We start from the raw sequence: 21,699 nt of genomic DNA on the forward strand, positions 1-21,699 counted from the left end.
AATCATGTCTTAGGAAACACGCACCCCCCCCCCCCACCCCAAAACAAAAATGGTTATTTAAACTAAGTGAACATGGGTTCACCTTACATAACCTTTGGTGTTCTATTATTTTTTGTGAACTACACAAAGCGTACACAATGCACAAAAAATTCCAGGACCCTTTATGTAATCTAGCAGGATAGAAAATGCAGCTACCCTTTCAGTTTTTGAAGGTGAAGGCTTCTGGGCTGTCACCTTGTCCTTGTCTTGGTGCCTGCACATTTAAAAACAAGTCCGCAGTGACATCTAACCTTTCCTTTACCCAAAAGCAGGATACAGAAATTAGACAAATTAAACAAACGTTAAATTCTATATAAGCCATATTCATAAATTGTGTGTGTCAACAGACTTTGAACTTGTGTTAATGAGCAAATGCAGCTCTCTTGACATCAGTTTGAGATGCTTCCGAGGTCATTCAGATTTTAAAGATAGGTGTATTTGACCTGCTTTAAAGTGTTTGCAACCTTATACTATGATTCACTCCCAGCCCCTCTCTTTTAAAGCAGCCATAATGCACTGCATAAGGGCCAGTTCACACCATAGAAATGCAGTTTGGATGCGTTCTAGATGCTTTTCTATATGAAAGTTTTTGACGCGTTTTGATGCGCTAAAAGCATTTTTGGTGTGTTTTTGATGCAGTCTAGTGCATCTACCCCCCCCCCCCCCCATATTTTTTTCTTAACCTTAAAAGAACATGTGTGTGCCAGTGCGTTTTTGATGCAATTTACAGCGTTCCAGTACAGTGCAGGAAAAATGCAGCATGTTCTACCTTTTTTTCTGGAACTAAAAATGCACTGGAAATGCAAGTACTGGTGTGAACTATGCCATTGGAAACCATATAACCTACTCTCAATGCGTTTTTGATGCAGAATAAAAACGCACTGGACTTCTTGTGGTGTAAACTGGCCCTAAGTGTTTGTTAAAAACTAAGCCTTTAAATACCTTTTTCATGCATCTTCAGGCCTGTGACATGACTCACGGCCACTCTAATACTTCAACCTACGGGCAACGGGAGGGGCTGAGTTCTCCCTCCGACGTCAGCCAGGTAGGTCACATGACCACAGTGCTGGCTGCACAGCCCCTCCTGCTGTAGCCCTTAGGGGAGGAGAGCAGCTGGGAGTCAGGTGACCGGCCTGAAGATACATGTAAAAGGGTATTTACAGGCTTTGCTTTTAACACCTACACAGTTCATTATGGTGGCTTAAAAGAGAAGAGCTGGCAGTGATCTTTTAGTTTGGGAGGGGGGGGCGGTAAGTGGAGACAGCGCTCACAGACACAGGAGCTGACAGGCAGGGAGGGGAAGGGGAAGAGTACAGAGGTGAGCTGCGGTTGTTGAAAACACGTAAACTGACCATGGTGTCTGGGCTCAGCAGCCATGATAAACTGTGGTCAGTTTACAGGGGGGGGTTGGGAGAGGACAGATCCAGGCAGGATTTGACAGGGGTTTTTTTTTACAGCTTACAGGAGGGACAGGTTAGACAGCACAAGCATTGTGCCGTTTAACCTGCTAAAAGGGAACAGGATATCTTTTTGTTTTTTTTCCAGGGTTACAAACAAACACTTTAAGCCACCTTTGCATTCCTACAGACTTGTATCAGGATACAAGCAGTTCTGACATTCACAAAAGCCCATCAACACAGACCTTTATAATAAGATGTAAAGTAAGACCCTGGATGATGTCTGAGAACAAAATGCATCGGATTTTACCATTATTCAGACCTTTGCATCCCATTATTTCTTGCTGGATTTTGTTAAAGGCGCTTGTACTTGGATGTGATGTAAGGGTTTTACATTTTAAATAAAAACTAAAAAAAGTTACAGTTTTATACTATGTGGAGGCTTCCTTTATCCCTATGGTCCAATGCCTATTGTGAAGCTACGATTGGAGACCCTCAGAGCTGCCTTCTGAACACCATACTCTGGATCCACTCAAGTGCTGACTCATTACGATGGTATCTGAGTTCACATTCTCTGGTAAGCAGATTATTCCCAATGGGTTGTAGAAGGTCACACATTGGTGATTAAAGCATGGACAGTGGTATGGTAAATTCTAATCACTGCGATTGCACCGGGACCCTTATTCTCTTTCTGTGGACTTTTACAGTTATACTATGGACTACAACTGCCACTTTTTCACTTTAATCTATATAATATATATTGTTTGGATACATTTTATATTAGCTCTTCTTTTTGTTTAGCGCTGCACTTTTACTTTACATATATTATCACAATGTTTTGTCCATTGTAGTTGCGAGCAGCTTCATTTATAATTAGAACTAGTGCAGTATTCTTTCGCACATAATTGAACTTTATAAAAAGAAAACATGTGATCTAAAGGATTTTGTTATAGACACACTAATAGTGCACGTAAAGAAATAAAATTGCATAGGTAGAAGTGTAGGAAGTTCTCTCCTCCTCTGGTCTGGGCTACTTCAGGGCTTTGAAAATCCTAGAAATGTGGAATGCATTGAACAGCTTCAAAAGACTGCAGGAGTATGCTTACCGCTGACCTGCACAACATGTAACACTCTATGGGGATTTCCACCAAACATGCACAATTTATACGGATGAACGAATCAAGAGGGGAAAATAAAGCCCCAATATGGTGTTTCTTTTGATGGGTACACTGCATGAAAGTAAAAAACATAAATGCAGCTTTACCCCCCCCCCCCAATCCCCAGGCCAGATCTCAATGCAGTGATGTGCATGAGAGCCGAAGCACGCTCGGCCTTCTTCTCACTGGCTTAGAGACAGCAGTGGGAACAATTGGCTCCCGCTGCTGTCAATCACAGCCAGTGAGGGAGCAGGGCTGAGCTGCGAACTGTGTGTCTTATAGACACAGAGGCAGCTTGGGAGGGAGCATGCGTGAGCGGCCCCATAGCAAGCAGCTTGCTATGGTGGGCACTCGGTGGTGGGGGGGGGGGGGGGGTGTCAGGAGAGGTCTGTCCATTGTAGGAGAGAAGGCTGAGTTCCCGACAAAGTTAGAGAGCGGACCATGGTGTGCTCTCCTGTTTAGTGTGGCAATTTTTTAATATGAAAGCAGATGGACTGGCAGGATCACCAAGGATTTTACTTAAATGAAGTAATACAAAGAGGACAGGATACTTATTCATATATAAGTATATGGTACAGCAGGCACAGATCAGGAATATGAAATTCTGGGGTGCCAAATGCTTTAAGTCAGGATTAGTTGCCAATACCCCAAGGAGCAACAGATCTTAATACAAATAGTATTGTGCTTGGGAAGATACCAAATCTGTGCACGGACAGCATAACTAAATATTGACAATTTTTGGGTATGTGAACAAGAAACATTAGCCTTTTCGTACAAGAATTACATTGACCAAAGCCTATCAGCCACTATTTTCAGCCCGCACTGAACATTTTTTGAGATCAGTATAACCCATGCAATAATTTTTAAAGAAAACAAGAAAGATAACAGGCGTAATACCTTAAAGTTTGCACCCAATTTTTCAAACTAATGCTGGGAGACAAATCCTCATACTTTAAAGTAGAGAATACATCAAAACGAGCTGTGCCTTCAGATGCATGCTGTAAAAATTAAAAATATATAATTATACAAGAAAAAGCAAAGCAAATGTGATAATCACATGGCTATTTAAACATCCTAAGGAAAATGTAGGCTGCTCAGGTATTATGCAATAAATGCTATAAATAACGCTCTGCTAAAAATAGTGACCTTAAAAACAAAATATATTATAATATATATAAAAACTACATTGAACAGCACAGATTGGTATGAATGTATCACCAAACAAAATCACATAGCTTTAGACCAATGCCTTAAGAATATTGGGTACATAATATATAAATCACAAACTAAAATCAAACTTATAATACAGAGACTGTAAAAACAGCCCTCTGAAACAGTTCCAAACCAGAAACAACCTCCAGTGGAATAGTGTGAAAGGAGGAACGTGCTACTGTAGGCACTCCTGGGTAGAGTCCATGGTGAGGAAACAAGATGTGGTAAAACACAGTTTTAATTTATTTAATAATTGGTCTTAAAGGAAATGGTCTATATTAAAAAAAAAAAAATTATATATAAAATTCCCATCCTGCTGACAAGATAATAAAAGCAGCAGCAATATGTTAATATCATTGCAGTCACTTTCCATCTATTTATCTATTGAAATAGTGCTGCTACCCCAAAATAGTCCTAAGTGATAAAAAGGATGAGATAGGAACTCATGTGCTCGGATGGCCCAAGTACTCAGACTTCGAAATGTCCAATCAAAGAAAAAAAAAATCGGGCACCACCATGTCTCAAAAATAAAACCTATGATTTTATTAAATTAGTCTGAAAAAAGGAATCAACACCTGTAATTACTGACATGTTTCAACCTCTCACATAAGCCTTAGTCATAGTTTAAGACTAAGGCCTATGTGAGAGGCTAAAACGCATCAATAATTACAGGTATTGATTCCTTTTATAGGATAAATTTCATAAAATCGTATAGGTTTATTTGTTTAGACTTCATGGTGCCAGATTTTTTTGATCTTTGATTGGACCATTCACCTATTCACTACAGGAGAGCCCAACTGGCTTATGGAAGTAGCTCTCCGGTACCCTGAGTGCTGCAGTGCTGAGTATTACAGGAGGCTAATTAGGAAAATTCAAGTACTTACACTAGATGCACATCTGCAAGGAACTCAACTTTCATAATACTAACATACTTTTTTTTATTTCAAGTCCAATAGAACAGTATCTGTACAAAATAATTATATATATAGCTCTGCAAGACAAATTGAAATGTCCTCCCATATGATGACCCCTTACAGCTATAACTGCTGATCCTATTTTATGGTAACGTAAACGTAAACTCACAATGTTCAGTTGAGATTGCCCACAAACAAGCCCATGAAAGGAAATGGAGTAATCAATATTCACATCACTGAGACTTGCCCACCAACGTGCAATGCAAAACTCAATGGTTTTGCCACTCTGCAATACAAGAAAAAAAAAAAAGAAGAATCAGATAAAAACAGTTAAATCCTACCACAAAAAAACCTCAGGAAACAAAAAAAAAAGGCCTAATATACAAGATATCATGTGCTGCAATGATATATAATGTACACACTTTATCAAAAATGGTTGATGTGCATATCATTAGAGCCTATTGTGATTTTCTGTGCTACATCCTATTCACAAACATTTACATAACCTTAAGGGTCGGTTCACACTAATGAGTGTGTTCCTGGGTGGTCCCATGCGTTCTGGTTTTGACAGCCCATTTATTTCAATGGCCTGCCAAACATAGCGAATGCAGAAAAAGTAGTTTAAGCACTACTTTTGCTAACCACACCACAAAAAACCCCATGGTACTGAGGTACCATGGCAGTTTGGTGGCAGCCGTGTTTGGGGTTCCAATGAATTTTTGCACCTGTGCGTGTTTCGCAAGGGTGAGTTTGGTGTGGGAATTTTCCATGTGTGAATGAATCCTGAAGTTTAAAAAGGTGGAAAAACCTGCAGACTTTTTTCTACAAAGTCAATGGTTCAATCACGCTCTTCAACACTGCCCATTGTGATCATATACCCGTTAATCCCGAAAGGCATAGTCATGACCAGTATAAAAACTTTGGGCTTATATGAAAAGGTGCTTTAGCAAAAGCTTTTACCATTTCTTAAGCCCCAGTAATAAACAAAAGAAAAACTCTACATTCATAGCTTACTGTAACACACATACAAGTACGTCTCACCAGAACAGGAAATGCTTCCGTCACAGAGCCATTTTCAGGTAGGGAAGTGAATTTGTAAAACTCATGACTTCGGTAAGCTTTCTGCTTAATCAGCTGGACAGCATGCAGAACAAACTTAGAGGCCACATCAGAAGAACGGGAGGTCACATTAACCTCTGGAAAAGAGAAAGTTGACAAAAGAAACACTTGTTCAAATGATAGAAGATGCAGTGTTTGCCAGTATGCATTTTAATATTGTGAAATGACATTTCAAGTGTGCTTAAGTGTATTTACACTTCTGTAGCCAAATTTGGGAAAACCCTCCTATATAAAAAAAAAAAAAAAAAAGTTTGTGTTCCCATTCACAAGGCATACCAAAAAAAAACAAAAAAAAAACGATGATTGAACCTGTAAATTCCATTTCTTCAAGCACAGTACAGGACGCGCCGGCTACCTTTAGTTAATTGGAAGTAAATGCTAGGGCCACCCTAATGCACACTCCTTAACCCTCCCAATCCATTAGACTCTAGTTTTTTTTTTTTGGGGGGGGGGGGGGGGGGGTTTGTTTGTTTGTTTTTTTTTTTTTCCCCAGTAAAGAAAGCTTGCTTTATTGACTAAAAAGGAGGGACAATGCGCACACCACCCCGAGTCCAGAGCCAGGCAGGGGCACTGCCAGGACCGGACTGCTGACCGCCAAACGCCGCCGTAAGACGAGAGAGAAAAATCCCCGCTGGAACCAGCCGTCACGAGGATAAACAGTCACTGCGCCACTGTAGTACGATGGGCAGAAGTGACTCACCTGCCTTGCAGGAACCAGTTGTTCCGTTGCCATGACTACGCGTTTAGCGCGAATGAGCTTTATGAAGTCACAAGCCGGCTGGTTCGGGCAAGGACCCCCCCCCCCAGCCCACAGCTGCACCCAGCCATCCAGTCCAACCCCTACGGCAGTTTGTTTGTTTTTTTTAAGGATAAGGAGGGATGAAACACACGAAGCGGAGGCGCCTGTGTCCTGCACCATACACCAGAATAAGGAAATTATAGGGAAGCCCAATTTCCTAGTATCGTAAATGGTACAGTACAAGATCTATATTGCAAGACCATAGGATGTCCCCAAGCAAAAAAGAAAAAAGGAGGACAAACACACAGCAAACAGAACTGCCAACAGCCCCCCCCCCCCCCCAAAAAAAAAATAAAAGGGGTTAAGAATTAAGAACCTAAACAAAACACTCACATGACAGCTTGAAGCACCTTAAGGTCAAAGCCTGCATCTGCTGAGGCCTGAATATCTGCCTAATAAGACTTAATTAAAAAAGGCAAAAACATTTCCTTTTTCCCCCATTATGGGTAAAGTAATAGGAGGTTTAGAGCCCCATTAAGTTTTATTTCTGCGGTGTCCCATTGGGGAGACTGCCCTTTACTTTCTGTCCAATAGCCATTCAGGAAGTGAGAAAAAATCCCTCTAAAGTGATGGAATCCCTGACTGTCAACAGGGATGTTCTAAACCCTCTCCGCTTATTCTAAACTAAAAAAAATAAAAGTTTTACCCTTAATCTCGCTTTAAAGGATACATTCACCTTTCATAACAGGTTTCATATTTATGGTAAAACATGTTACTGTAGCACCGGCCAACAATCCCCTGTCATGACAACGAGCGAGGGATCTTCTCCGCCCGCTTGCTGCGACACGTTTAAAAATAAAGTGGCTGTACGGGGCTCTGCCTGGTTGTGTCATTTGTTCACACAGTTCTGCAAATGTGAAAACTACCAACCTCTTTTGCGGCAGTTGGCTTGTAGTCCTCAATGATCTACCATAGAACTATTGAGCACTCCGGTACTTCACTGATTTTATTTTTAGTCAGTGTGAAACTGCCTGTCCATACGATGTATAGGGGCAGACAGCTTACAACTACAATCTGTAGGCGTCCTGCATGATCGCAGGTTCACTGCTTTCCAGGCCCCAAAAGTAAAAAAAAAAAAAAAAGAAAAAAAAAAAAAGTTCCATTTTATTTATTTATTATTTTTTTTTTTTAAGTAAACTTATCCTTTAAGTGTCATTAAACCTAAAAACAATTTTTATATATTGCAGCTTAACAATCATTAGATGTGGTGGCTGCATTTGTTTTTTTTGTTTTTTTTTTTTTAGCCTTTGGCACTTAATACGCATACAACAAACAGTTCTTTTTTGGGAAAAAGGTTTTACACAAATAAGTAAAAGTTGATCGTTGCAAGTACCACTGTCCGTGTTAAATGGTTTGTCTCAACCCCCTAACTGTTTGTTACATCTGTAGGAAAGCCTTTTCTGTTGGAAAAAAAAAACACAACAGACCTACTAGATGACCAGATACAAATTAAGGAAAGTAAGCCTAAAAAAAGATAAAACTAATGTAGCCATCACATCAAAAAATTGGTAAGCTGCAATATAATAAATGTTTACTACCGCTTTAAAATCACCTGATGGTAGCCTGCATATAAACACTTTTTAAACTTGGTTTTTATTGAAAGTTTAGCATGGTTTCCAAATCACAAAATATTAATCCCCTCCCCCCCAACTACAATTTCTACACATGCCATATCGCTATTTAAAAGTTTTTAGAAATATAATTTCCTGCTTCTGTGAAGAACTAAGATACAAGTGAGGTTTAGGGCATCTAAACAAGAAATGCAATTTTTGGTAATATACCCCCTAAAAGGTTAATCCCTTCTACAGGGATGCAAACAATGCAACTCATCTCATCAGAACACAAAGTGCACCAGATGATCAAAAATTACCCTCCCTTTTAGATTGTAATTCCACCTCTATTGAATTGTATTGTAACTGTACTGTCTGTCCTCATGTTGTAAAGCGCTGCACAAACTGCTGGCACTATACAAGTCCTGAATGATATTTAGTCATATAGTCATGCAAAAGGAGTATCCAAAAGACACAAAACACTTCTCCGGTCAGAAACAGGTAAGAATCTGCAACAAAGTTTGTTACCTTTTTCCAACAAAAGTAGAGTTACTTTTTAGAATAGCATCACGGTTGACTGCAAGCATTTCTGAACAAGTGTCAGACTAAGGGCCGGTTCACATTCCTGCAAGTGCGCCAATCACATGCAATTCAGAGCGCACTGCTCCTTCATTACATGCGATCGGATGTGCGGATGCGAATTCAGCCATACACTTTGTATGGCTGAATTCGCACTGTATCCGCACCAAACTCGCACATGACCCTCTTTTCCAGCCGCTTCAGGATCGGATCGCACAGTGGTTCACACTTGTGCGATCCGATCCTGTGTGAACTGTCAGATCGCACTGCAATATGCGATCAAAATGGGGGTGTCGTTAACATTTCATTGACAGCCCCTGCGTATCGCATATGGCAGTGTGAACTGCCAGATGTGCGTTTGCGATGCGGGAACAGGCTGCGAATTTGCAGCGTTCCCGCATCGCACAAGTGTGACCCGGCACTTAGTCTGTTACAACAGAAAAGCTTAAGACAGCCCAATATTCAATAAAGAAAGCCGGCTTCTAAATCTCTATACCATTTGTTAGGACAGAAAGTGCTCAAATATAGTTAAAACGGATACTGAGATAGAGCACATTATATACCGGGTTAATTATGGCAAACACAGCTCTCTCATAAACAGATAATTAATAAGGAAGTTTTAGTGCTGCGGTTATCAAAAAAGGAACATCTAAAAATGGTAAGCATCAATTTTTACTTTTTTTTTTTTTTTTAAGTTATGCTGGGCAACATGGAAACATGTAATAAATATAAAGCGGGTGTTACTCCAATTGGCTGCAAAAAGTGGAAGTACACTTTAAAGGGCTTGCTCACACTTAGTCCACAGTAAAATGCAGTATACCATGCAGGAGTGTCCATTCAGGCCTACGGTGTATTGCACATGTAATGCACTCATCAATATTGTTTTTCCCCCCAACTGTATTGAAAATGTTACACAGTGTGACACTTCATTTCTAAGAACCCCAGCTGCAGTGCAGTGAAGAGCAGAGAAAAACATAGCTGCAGGTGGATTGTGGTACAGGCGAAAAAAAAAATGCAAACATGTTGCAGATTTCTGCACCACACCACAGATAATCCAAAGTTCATGTGTAAACCGTGCACATAGAAAACAGGTTTTTTCCGTGTGCCCTTGCTGAGACCTGTGGTGTTCCAAGGCAAAAAACTGCAAGGGTGAGCAAGCCTTAGGTTATAAGGGAATAATACATAAAACAAAAAAAAGTTTAATTTGGTTATATACACATCTAATATATATACGAATACAACAATTTTAACGTGAAAGCTATCTGTATATTAGCTTCCTGTAATCTCCTGCACAGCAGCACAGTACCTGTCACCAATTCTAACCCTACAAAATTATATATATATATATATATATATATATATATATATATATATATATATATATATATATACACACACACACATACATACATACATACATATATATATATATATATATATATATATATATATATATATACATATACACACACACACACACACACACATATATATACATACATATATATATATATATATATATATACACACACACACACAAATATATATATATATATACATACACACACACATATACATACATACATACATACATCACACACAATTATTTATATATATATATATATATATATATATATATATATATATATATATATATATATATATATATATATATATATTATGCTTCAATCCATAAACTAAGGCTCCTTCATTGTACAAAAGGCAGGTTTGGTCATTGACGAAGTTGTGCTAGTTATGTGCCAAGTTAATAATGCAGCTGGCTAAACTGTCTGTGAGAGGCAACTAAATCTCAACTCTGGCCAAAAGAATTACAAGTCTATTGATATATTCCAAGCATTATTATCCTGAATTCTATTTTCACTCCAAGGTCAGTTGGCTAAGAAAACAATGTAAAAATTATCTGGTAGTGTTGTCTACATTTCCTAAATGTACCAGCATTGATTTGTTAGGCTATGCAGACAATGCATGGGAGTGAAGGGTTGATTAATGTGCCACCAACATGCAGCTCAGCAAGAAAAATAAATGCTAAAACAGCCTCAGAACAACATAATAATGTCTGTGTTGCCATGAATAATCATTTTTCTTACCAGCCCAGGTTGCACCTTGAGGAACTTCTATAAAATGACGCTTTATTTGCCCAGATTTGAAAAGCACATCTTTACACTCCAAATCAAACAATGCAGACTCACTGAGCCTATATAGTACAGAAATTATTAAAAATAAACAGTAAATACACATGGAAAAAAAATCAAATTCCAAAAAAAATAAAATTTAATCAATATGTATGAATATATATATTTATTTGCTAAAGTAGGTGATGCAAGACCATGTTTGGATGGAATACTCTTTTCTAAATAATTTCAGTGCTGACCAAAAATATCAATGAATTCAAGGATTAGTTCACCATTATTATCAATGAATTCAAGGATTAGTTCACCATTAATATCAATTAATTCAAGGATTAGTTCACCATTAATATCAATTAATTCAAAGATTAGTTCACCATTAATATCAATTAAGTCAAGGATTAGTTCACCATTAATATCAATGAATTCAAGGATTAGTTCACCATTATTATCAATGCATTCAAGGATTAGTTCACCATTATCATCAATTAAGTCAAGGATTAGTTCACCATTAATATCAATTAAGTCAAGGATTAGTTCACCATTATTATCAATGAATTCAAGGATTAGTTCACCATTAACAATAGAGTTTCTATGCAGGTAATGAGCATCTATAAATAAATACAAAAGTTGCATAATGCTCTTGCTATAGGTGTCGGCTATTTAAATACCTCCCAAAGCCAGGCTGAACAGACTCCTAGAGATGTTAACCCCCCCCATCCTGCCAGTTTCCTTGGGCATTGCAAAGATGCTCCTAGCGGTTACTACTTGCTCCTGCCATCACAGGAGCTCCTTCTATCCCAATTAAGATCTTGCCCCATGCGTGCTTCACCATCCTCCCTGCTGCAGCATCCCTGAGCTCAGGTACTGTGATGGAGAGAACACATGTGCATAGGGTTTGCATTGGAGAGATAAGGTGATGGTGCTCCATCCCTGCATAGGCATTTCTATGGCAAAGGTCAAAGTAACCCTTGAAGATCAGTGAGCATTTGGTGTGGGACAGTTTATACAAAAAAGTAGGTTTTATTAGTTTCTAGTATTAGGGCGAAGTTGGTATTAACTGAAGGGTGAAGTGTAGGAGAACATTATATTAGAGATTAAGTTATGTTTCAGAACGCATAGTGTTAATTTCAGTTTAGGGTTTACAGTTAGGGTGAGGAAGAAGGTGTAAAATGTCATGGATATATTGGGGATTAAGTTTAAGGGCCTGCGATGAGAGGCCTTTCGGCTAATGTTGATGACAGTTTAAAGACGCTTCGGAGATCATTTGGATTCCACTGACATGCATCAAGTGGGTTTGGTATTCCCATAAACTTGTTTGGGAAAGTAAAACCAGATTGAAGTGAACAAAAGCCCATCAACACATGCCTTAAGGAAACTTGTACCAAGAGAAATATGTGGGCCATCATTGCTGACCTGAAAATGTTGGCTGTCATGCCGATGTGGTCGTAGCAGTACCCTGAGTCACTGACCCAGAACAAATCTGTAAATCAGGACCAAAATGCACTCTGGCTTTTTCCGATTTACTTGCTTGTGGTAGGTTAGCGGCTTCTTCTTTATGTCTCCCACAAAATAAATATATAAAACTGATATTCTTGTTCTGCCATTACTCACCTTGCTGGTATGACAACAGTTATAGGAACTCTGAATAATGGACCAGAAGTAGGGACACATATATCATATCCACATATCTGCAAACAACATTTATATAAATATTATTACATTTAATTTGCGTGGGTAACTATATTCTTGGACAGTGTCACAGTAGGTTTATGTGAGGTAATGCATTTAAAAAAAAAATAAGTGGGAAGATTACAAATAAAATGCAATGTAAGGGGTAACTCGGGTGTGGTAACCAGCCCCTGTTGTGTCTTATCGCATGCAAAGCTTATGAGACATTTAAATGTATTTCCTGCAAAAAAAAAAAAAAAAACCCAAAACACAAAATATATATATATATATTAGAATATCATTATCAGGCACTTACCTTCTTTCCGCCAGGTAAGGAGGCATTTCACCCGGTGGAGGGAACACTACATCATCACCTTGATTTTTAATTGGATTCTCTTCACCATTTTTCACATTTTGGATCATAATATCCAATGGACTTTTATTTCAATGTTTTATTTTTATAGTCACATTGAGTCTTATTTGTAAATTTTGTTTGTTCATTTACACACATTCGCTCATCACTGTGATTTCGATTGGGTTTTTTTCCCCATTTTTGCTATATATTGTTCAATATATGATTTTTCACATATAAGAAAAGCGCACCATCACCTTTAAACATATACACGTCTTATCATCTGGTTGCAGCCTTTCACCCAATCAGCGCACCCCTTTCTTTTCAACATATATATAGTATATTGTGCAGATTTGTAGGACAAGTGGGTGAGAAAGCATTTTAGAGGCCTAAAAAGTGATGTTGGGCCAACTTTCTTAACCACTTCCATACCGGGCACTCGTCTCCTACATGTAAAAACCATAATTTTTATGCTAGAAAATTACTCAGAACCAGAACCCCCAAACATATATTAATATATATATATATATATATATATTAATATATATATATATATATGTGTATGTGTTTTTTTTAGCAGAGACCCTAGCGAATAAAATGGCAGTCGTTGCAACTATTTATGTCACACGGTATTTGCGCAGCAATTTGTAAAACGCAATTTTTTTTCTAAAAAAAAAAAAATAGTTTCAGGAATTTAAAAAAACAAAAAAAAAACCACCTTAAGTTAGCCTGATTGTTTTAAATAAATAAATACAATGTGAAAGACAAGTAAATAAAAGACCTAACATGTCACTCTTAAAATTGCGCACACTCATGGAATGGCACCAAATTTTGGTACTTAAAAAGCTCCATAGGCTACACTTTACAAATTTTTGCAGGTTACGTGTTTAGAGTTCCAGAAGAGGTCTTGTGCTAGAATTATTGCTCTCGCTCAAACTTTCGCGGCGTTACCTCATGTGTGGTTTAACCGCCGTTTACATATACGGGCGTGACGTACGTATGCGTTTGCTCTTTTCTGTTAATTTTTTTTACACTTTCCCATTATTATTTTTTTTTTATATTTCTATTACAAGGAATGTAAACATCCCTTGTAATAGGAATAGGGCATGACAGGTCCTCTTTACGGAGAGAGGTGTGGTCTATAAGACCCTACATCTATCCTCTAGGCTGGAGTTCAAATAAATAAAAAAAAAAAACAAAAAACACAATCTCGAATACACAGCAGTGTTTACAACTGCCAGGGCCGGACACTGCGTCATAACATCATGCCCGGCCTCTGAGAGTCAAAGAGATGACCAGGGACCATCTGGTCCTCAGTCAGCACTACGGTAGAATGGCAGCGGATTCCTTCTCTGGCTCGCCTGTGCGATAGAAGCACCAGAAGGCGGGGGGGGAACGTCCCCTCCCACCGCCTGTAAAAACAATCAAGAGGCTGAACAGCCGTTGTTTTTATTTACGGTGCAGGGAATCACTGGCGCAAAGAGAGAATATCTGAAAGATGTCTGCAGCCAAGTCTCGGTTCACACTGGTGCGGTGAGGGAAACCCTGCGAATCAGTGCAGATTCCCGCATCGCACAGTGGTTCACACTGAGATCTGGGAATCGCTGGGGGTGTCAAAGTTAATGACACCCCCAGATTGGTTCGCAGATCTCAGTGCAAACTATGAAATGGTGCAGGAATCGGATCGCATAGGTGCGAACACCCATGCTATCCGATACCAGTGCGAACAAAAAAAAAAAAGGGGGGGGTCTTGAACCATTTTGCGATTTCAGCCATACATTTTGTATGGGTGAATTTGCATTGCACAGACATCACATGTGATCTGCACAGCAATGTGGTGCAAATCACATGCGATGTCTGGCATTGCACTAGTGTGAACCGGCACTCAAAGTCCAGGATGTCAGAAGATGACCTACGGGCGGGAAGTGGTTGAAGTATCGTTTTTTTTTCTTAAACAAACATGTTCTACTTACCTCCTCTGTGCAGTTGGTTTTGCACAGGGCAGCCTGGATCCTCCTCTTCTCGGGTGCCTGGCTGGAGCTCCTAGTCCCTCCCTCCTGTTTAGTGCCCCCACAGCAAGCAGCTTGCTATTGGGGCACCTAAACCAAGCTTCAGCTCCATGTGTCCATTCCGCCCCCTCTCTCCTGTTTGGCTAACTGACTGATTGACAGCGGCGGGAGCCAATGGCCCCACGGCTGTGTGTCAGCCAATCAGGAGGGAGAGTTTGACAGTTGAGGGACTTGTTGATAGCACTGGACAGAGTTGGGGCTCAGGTAAGTATTAGGGGGCCTGCTACACACAGAAGGCTTTTTATCTTAATGCACAGAGGTTAAAAAAACCTTTTGACTTTTCAGCTCCTTTAATCATGTTAAAATCGGACTGTATAATCTTTGCATGATCAACTTCAGATTTACCAACACTACGTAATATGACCTACCTAAACTATCCAATCAATCTGTATCCAAATCAGCAATGTCTCTGTAGTACATAGCTGCTGGTAGATCTAATGAGAATTGTATAGTCCGGCTGTAATGTGCGTGGTGAATTTTAAAAAGGAATTACTCTTGGTGACAGATTTGTGCATACAGGAAATCTTCTGCCATGCTCGCCAAGTGATGTACAAATTTAACATGTGAGGTAATTATCTCTGGCACAGATCAGCAAGCTGCTTCTGATCGTGCTTTAATCTCTTCTCTTCAAAAGGATAGAGCATGCTTTGTTAAAGCAATGTCCCAGGTAAGCATCTACTTTCTGGACTTAAGCAGCCCACAGATGATTCGATTTTCGATGAAATCGCGCAGAATGCCATCTGCAGCGCTATGGTGTTCTGCTTGCCAGAAGATGCTCACCTTGTAAGTTCTGCAATGGCACAGTCTGATCACTGGAGTGGAGGAGGAGCTATATACCTATTTAAATAGATTTCACAATAGGTACAAATTATATAAGTTTACTCTGTGTGCCAAATGTCAAGGCAAATCCAATCCAGCTGTCACTGTGCAAAAGTAGAAGTGACATAAACATACTCTGTATATAGCCTGTGTGAAGGGCAGATCTGTGGAAGGGACCCAATGGGCTCAACCACTAGTATGCCCAGAGAAGAGGGGAAAGCAGAAATGACTAGTCTTTATTCCACAACTTCCTGGATTCCCTGCATGCTTTAGAGCATGGGTGTCCAACCTTTTGGCTTCTCTGGGCCACATTGAGTGTATACAAATTTTCTCGGGCCGCATATAAATATATACTATTAGTTAAGGTATACAAGTAATAAAACGCAGCCGCGCCCTTCCCGTGCAGCCGCGTCCCCCCCCCAGCACTAATTTAACACAACTAGTGGATGATCCCCTCCGAGGCTGCCTCTGTGGCCGTGTCCCTGACTCAAATTCCTTCCTCCCCAGCAAAAAAAAAAAAAAGAAAATTGTCATGGGGCAGTGGGCCGCATTGCCTGCGGTTCCGGGCCGCAGGTTGGACATGCCTGCTTTAGAGCTTATTTTCTGCGGTTTACTTTTCATTTCTAAGGACTACATATCCCATGGCATCTTGCTGTCTGCAGGGATTCTTGCACCAACCATGCATCCTGAAATTCTTCCTCTCAACACCTCTGTGGTTCAGAAGGGAGGCTCTGAATTCAGTGCCATTGCAGTGCCTACTCATAGGGCACAGTGAGTACATCTCACAGAATTCACGGAAGTAAATGTGTGGGGATCAAAAGTAAGTTTACAAATTTCAAGTTAATTTGTAATAAGAGTAGGACAGAAATAACTGAAATTCAATATATAAAGTTTTGACCATAGATACGTTTTAACCATTGAGACACCAAATGTAGTCCTACTATACAGACGAGTTTATAAAGACCTGCAAACACCTACATGTATATGAAGGGCCCATTGATCTCAAGCTAATCCATTACGGGGCATTAACTAACATTTTAAACAAGTACTGCCAAAGCTTTTTTGGCTGAACGTCTGTGGATCACAGGAGTGCAGATCGTTCTGCACTCCTGTGACCTGGGGGGGTTGGGAGGGTCGGAGCAGACAGCGGTGACTGACAGTCACCAGCTCTCTGCTCAGGGAACTCCAAGAATCGAGCGATTAGCGGTGTTTGATCGCTCGGTTCTCAGCCTTAGAGCTGGCGGGGGACCGATGCTGCATCCACCTGGGCAGGTATAACAACAAAAAATAAATAACCCATTAAATGGTTGTGTGTTGAGGTGCTCCAAGTTGCATGTGTGATTTATAAAAGCTTTTGTCAAAGGGCCTTTTGTTTACTTCAAATGGGTTTTCATTCCAATACAAGTCTATAGGAAAGCAAAAGCCGCTTGAAGCAGGTCAAATTCAGGTTTCGAAGGTGGTCAATTACAGCTTATATAAACCTGTAAATGCATTCTGAATGATCTTAGAAGTGTCTCAAACTAATGGCATGGATACAGGCACAAAGTCATTTGACACAGGCCCCTATGAGTGTTATTGAAAATAGTGCATTAATAAAGCACATTGAGATGCATGTGTTTGAGATGGTTTTTCGCTTTTGTTTGAGATCAGTCTGAGGTTCTTCTCACTTACTTTCTGAGCTGCTTTCATATTCCTGTTGACAAAGAGAATTCTAGGTTTTCTGGCATTTCAAAATAATGTTGGGCTTTCAAATATCGGAGGTCACTGGTATAGTGGTTCCTCCACTACCAGTCTTACCTATTCTAAAACTTGCAAACAGACAGCATCCCCACTCGGTTTCGCACAGCAGTCACTTATATCCTCCTAACTGCTAGAATAAGGATTGCTAGATACTGGAAGCAACAATTGGCAACTAACACCTTGGAAACTGCTGAGTTGGGCAAAACCCACATTGTATATTAAAAACTGCTGGCCTTTAGTAGAATAATCAGTGTTTAATAACCATTAAAAAAAAAAAAAAAAATAGGGTGGGACTGGGAACAGTGCCGTCCTGGAAGATTCCTGGAAATCAAGTTAACAGGTACTAACTTAGTTTTTCCAAGTCATCTTCCAGGATGGCCTTATGAGAGCGACATCATAGAAATAATACCCGTTAGGGAGGGACTCTTGCCTAAAGCATTTTTCTCCCAAAAGCCTGGTCAATTGATGACAGAAGGTCCAGACGGTAGTGTCTTACAAAAGTCTGGAAACTTGACCAGGTGGCTGCTTTGCAGATCTGGATAGAGGTAGCCCCTGGTTTTCCTGGCAAAGAGGTGGCTAAGGATCTAGTGGAATGTGCTCTTAGGTGAAGCTGGCAGTCGTGCTATGGAATAGGCTTTGCCAATAGCGGATTTCATCCAGCTTGTGATAGTGGTTTTTTAGGCCTCTAGTCCTTTCCTGGGACTTAAATACAGCACAAACAGTTTGGGTACCTTTAGCCATTCTTTGGTTCTTTCAATGTAGCATAAGACATCTCCTGAGGTCTAATTTGTGAAAATTCTTTTAAAAATGGCTTGCTTGTTTGCAGAAAGATGGAATTACGATGGCCTGCGACCTATGGAAATCAGTGGATACCTCGGGGAGGAACCCCAGGTCTAGGGACAGAATGACCTTATCTGGAAAAATAGAACAGTAAGGTTCCGCTATTGATAAAGCTTGCAATTAACTCACTTTCCTGGCAGACACCAGGGCCACTAGGAGTACGGTTTTGTAAGTTAGGAGTTTTAAAGAGCATTCTTCAAGGAGGCCCAAATAGTTATTTCATAAAACTCTGTAGTACTGCCGATAGGTCCCAAGGGGGACCTCTTCTGCTGAGGTGGTCTATTCCTTGAAACAGACTTGATGAACCGCTAATCTTAGGTCTAGGAAACTGGATAATACCGCCTCTTGCACTTTTAGGTTGTTCGGCGCAAGGCCTAAATCTGTACCATCCTGTAAAAAATCCAGTACAGCTGGAATAATAGACTCGAAAATCCTGCCTTTACTTCCTCTAGCCACAGACCTTTTCCAGATTTTGGAGTAAATTAAATTTGTGGACTTTTTTTCTACTTTCCAATATGGTGCAGATCACTTTCTCTGAGAGACCTTGGCTTTTTAACAGCTCTTTCTCAGTAGCCAAGCTGTCAGAGAAAGATGGCCCACATATGGGTGGTGAAATTTTCCTTGAACCAATAAGTCCTCCCTTATTGGAAGCTTCCAAGGGTCTGAGATCGAGAGGTTGAGAACAGGAAACCAGGTTCTCTTCTTCGGCCAAAAACAGGGCTATTACGATGACCTTTGCTTCTTTATTTTGAATCTTCTGTAAGACTTTCGGAATGAGCCTTAAGGGAGGAAATGCATACAAGATCTTCCCTTACCAGGGGTGGGCAAACGCATCCAACCCTAAACTGCTCAACTCCCTGTGTATCAAGTATAAATTTCCTTACTTTTGCAATTTGAGGAAGCAAAAAGGTCCATCTTCGGATAACCCTAGTTTCGAGTGATCAGCGTGAACACTTCTTGGTTCAGACTCCACTTCTGCATGTGAGATCTGTTCTCTGCTCAGAAAATCTGCTAGCAAATTTAATTTCCCTTTGATGTGTATTGCTGCAAGGGAAAGGACATTAGCTTCTGCCCAGCGAAATATTATGACGGCTAGTTCCCTGAGGATTGCTGAACGCGTGCCTCCTTGTTTGTTAAAATAGGAGACTGCGCCGATATTGTCTGAAAGGATTAATACAGGTTTTCCCCTTATGGTGGATGCAAAAGTGCGCAGAGCTTCCCAAATTGCCATCAGCTCTCTCACGTTGGAAGACTTCTTGGCCCAAGACTGATGCCATTTGCCTTGCGCTGCCTGGTGGCCCATGTGGGCTCCCCAACCCCACGCACTTGCGTCTGTTGTGATTCCTAATGGATTCCCCTGTGTCCAGTAACGTCCCAGAGACAGATTCCTTTCTAGCAGCCACCACTAAGGATCCCTTCACTGGACTCGGCAGTGTCACAAGATTGTTTAGTGATTGTTGAGGACCGCCCTATACTGATAACATGAACATAGAATGTGTCGGCAGATAAGAACCATTTGGCCCATCTAGTCTGCCCAATATATCTGAATCCTATGAATAGTCCCTGGCCCTATCTTATATGAAGGATAGCCTTATGCCTATCCCATGCATGCTTAAACTCCTTCACTGTATTTGCAGCTACCACTTCTGCAGGAAGGTTATTCCATGCATCCACTACTCTCTCAGTAAAGTAATACTTCCTCATATTACTTTTAAACCTTTGCCCCTCTAATTTAAAACTGTGTCCTCTTGTGGTAGTTTTTCTTCTTTTAAATATGCTCTCCTCCTTTACCGAGTTGATTCCCTTTATGTATTTAAAAGTTTCTATCATATCCCCTCTGTCTCTTCTTTCTTCCAAGCTATACATGTTAAGGTCCTTTAACCTTTCCTGGTAAGTTTTTTCCTGCAATCCATGTACTAGTTTAGTAGCTCTTCTCTGAACTCTCTCTAGAGTATCTATATCCTTCTGGAGATATGGCCTCCAGTACTGCGCACAGTACTCCAAGTGAGGTCTCACCAGTGTTCTGTAGAGCGGCATAAGAACTTCTCTCTTTCTACTGCTTATACCTCTCCCTATACATCCAAGCATTCTGCTGGCATTTCTTGCTGCTCTATTACATTGTCTTCCCACCTTTAAATCTTCTGAAATAATTACTCCTAAATCCCTTTCCTCAGATACTGTGGTCAGGACTGTGTCAAATATTCTATATTCTGCCCTTGGGTTTTTACGCCCCAGGTGCATTATCTTGCACTTATCAACATTAAATTTCAGTTGCCAGAGTTCTGACCATTCTTCTAGTTTTCCTAAATCCTTTTCCATTTGGCGTTTCCCTCCAGGAACATCAACCCTGTTACATATCTTTGTTTCATCAGAAAAAAGACAAACCTTACCATCGAGGCCTTTTGCAATATCACTTATGAAGATATTAAACAAAATTGGTCCCAGTACAGATCCCTGAGGTACCCCACTGGTAACATGACCTTGTTCTGAATGTTCTCCATTGACTACAACCCTCTGTTGTCTGTCACTCAGCCACTGCCTAATCCACTCAACAATATGGGAGTCCATGCTCAATGACTTCAGTTTATTGATAAGTCTTCTATGTGGGACAGTGTCAAAAGCCTTACTAAAATCTAGATATGCAATGTCTACTGCACCTCCACCGTCTATTATTTTAGTCACCCAGTCAAAAAAATCTATAAGATTTGTTTGACATGATCTCCCTGAAGTAAACCCATGTTTACTTCAGGGAGAGCCTCTGAACCTCTGAAGAGCTCTCATGTGAGTCTGGGCCCAAGTCACTGCCGGAATCGCTGTGGTCATCAGTCCTAACAATCTCATTATCTTTCTGATGGACGTTGTGGGGTTCAGTATGAGCATGAAGGCTTCGGACATCAGCGCTTCCCGCCTTTTTTCTGGTAAGAAGATTTTTGCTTTTAGGGAATCCACTATATAACCCAGGAAAACACCTTTCTGAGCAGGGAGAAAATTCAACTTTTCGGTGTTTAAAATCTAACCTAGACAATGAAGGTGACTATGTTATTGGAAAGGTCTTTGAACATAACAGTTTTTGCTAACAAGAGCAGGTCGTCTAGATACGGTATTATCAAGATCCCTTCTGTCCTCAAGGTCTGTAATGCTTCTGATAACACTTTTATGAAGATTCTTCGCGCAGATGGTAGAAGGTTGAATTGGAAATAGGATTGTCTGATTTGGACCTTTTACTGCAAAACTGAAAAATATTTTTGAGATTTCTGTGATGGGATTTTGTAAATAAGCATCCTTCAGGTCTATT

The 21,699-nt window shown here is 40.2% G+C and overlaps 1 protein-coding gene across 3 annotated transcripts in view; it reads right to left on the minus strand.

The window, feature by feature from the left end:
- TPP2 (tripeptidyl peptidase 2) overlaps positions 1-21,699 on the minus strand; it is a 117,566-nt gene that overhangs the window by 51,965 nt on the left and 43,902 nt on the right. For all 3 annotated transcript variants that reach the window (XM_082244505.1, XM_082244504.1, XM_082244506.1), the window contains exons 15-19: positions 12,528-12,604; positions 10,875-10,981; positions 5,761-5,915; positions 4,889-5,005; positions 3,491-3,591 (exon numbers count right to left, since the gene is read on the minus strand). In XM_082244505.1, coding sequence (XP_082100631.1) covers positions 3,491-3,591; positions 4,889-5,005; positions 5,761-5,915; positions 10,875-10,981; positions 12,528-12,604 — 557 coding nt within the window. The remainder of the gene's footprint in view (positions 1-3,490; positions 3,592-4,888; positions 5,006-5,760; positions 5,916-10,874; positions 10,982-12,527; positions 12,605-21,699) is intronic.

The sequence above is a fragment of the Pelophylax lessonae genome, assembly GCF_965119305.1.
Source record: "Pelophylax lessonae genome assembly, chromosome: 2".
Classification (NCBI taxonomy): domain Eukaryota; kingdom Metazoa; phylum Chordata; class Amphibia; order Anura; family Ranidae; genus Pelophylax; species Pelophylax lessonae.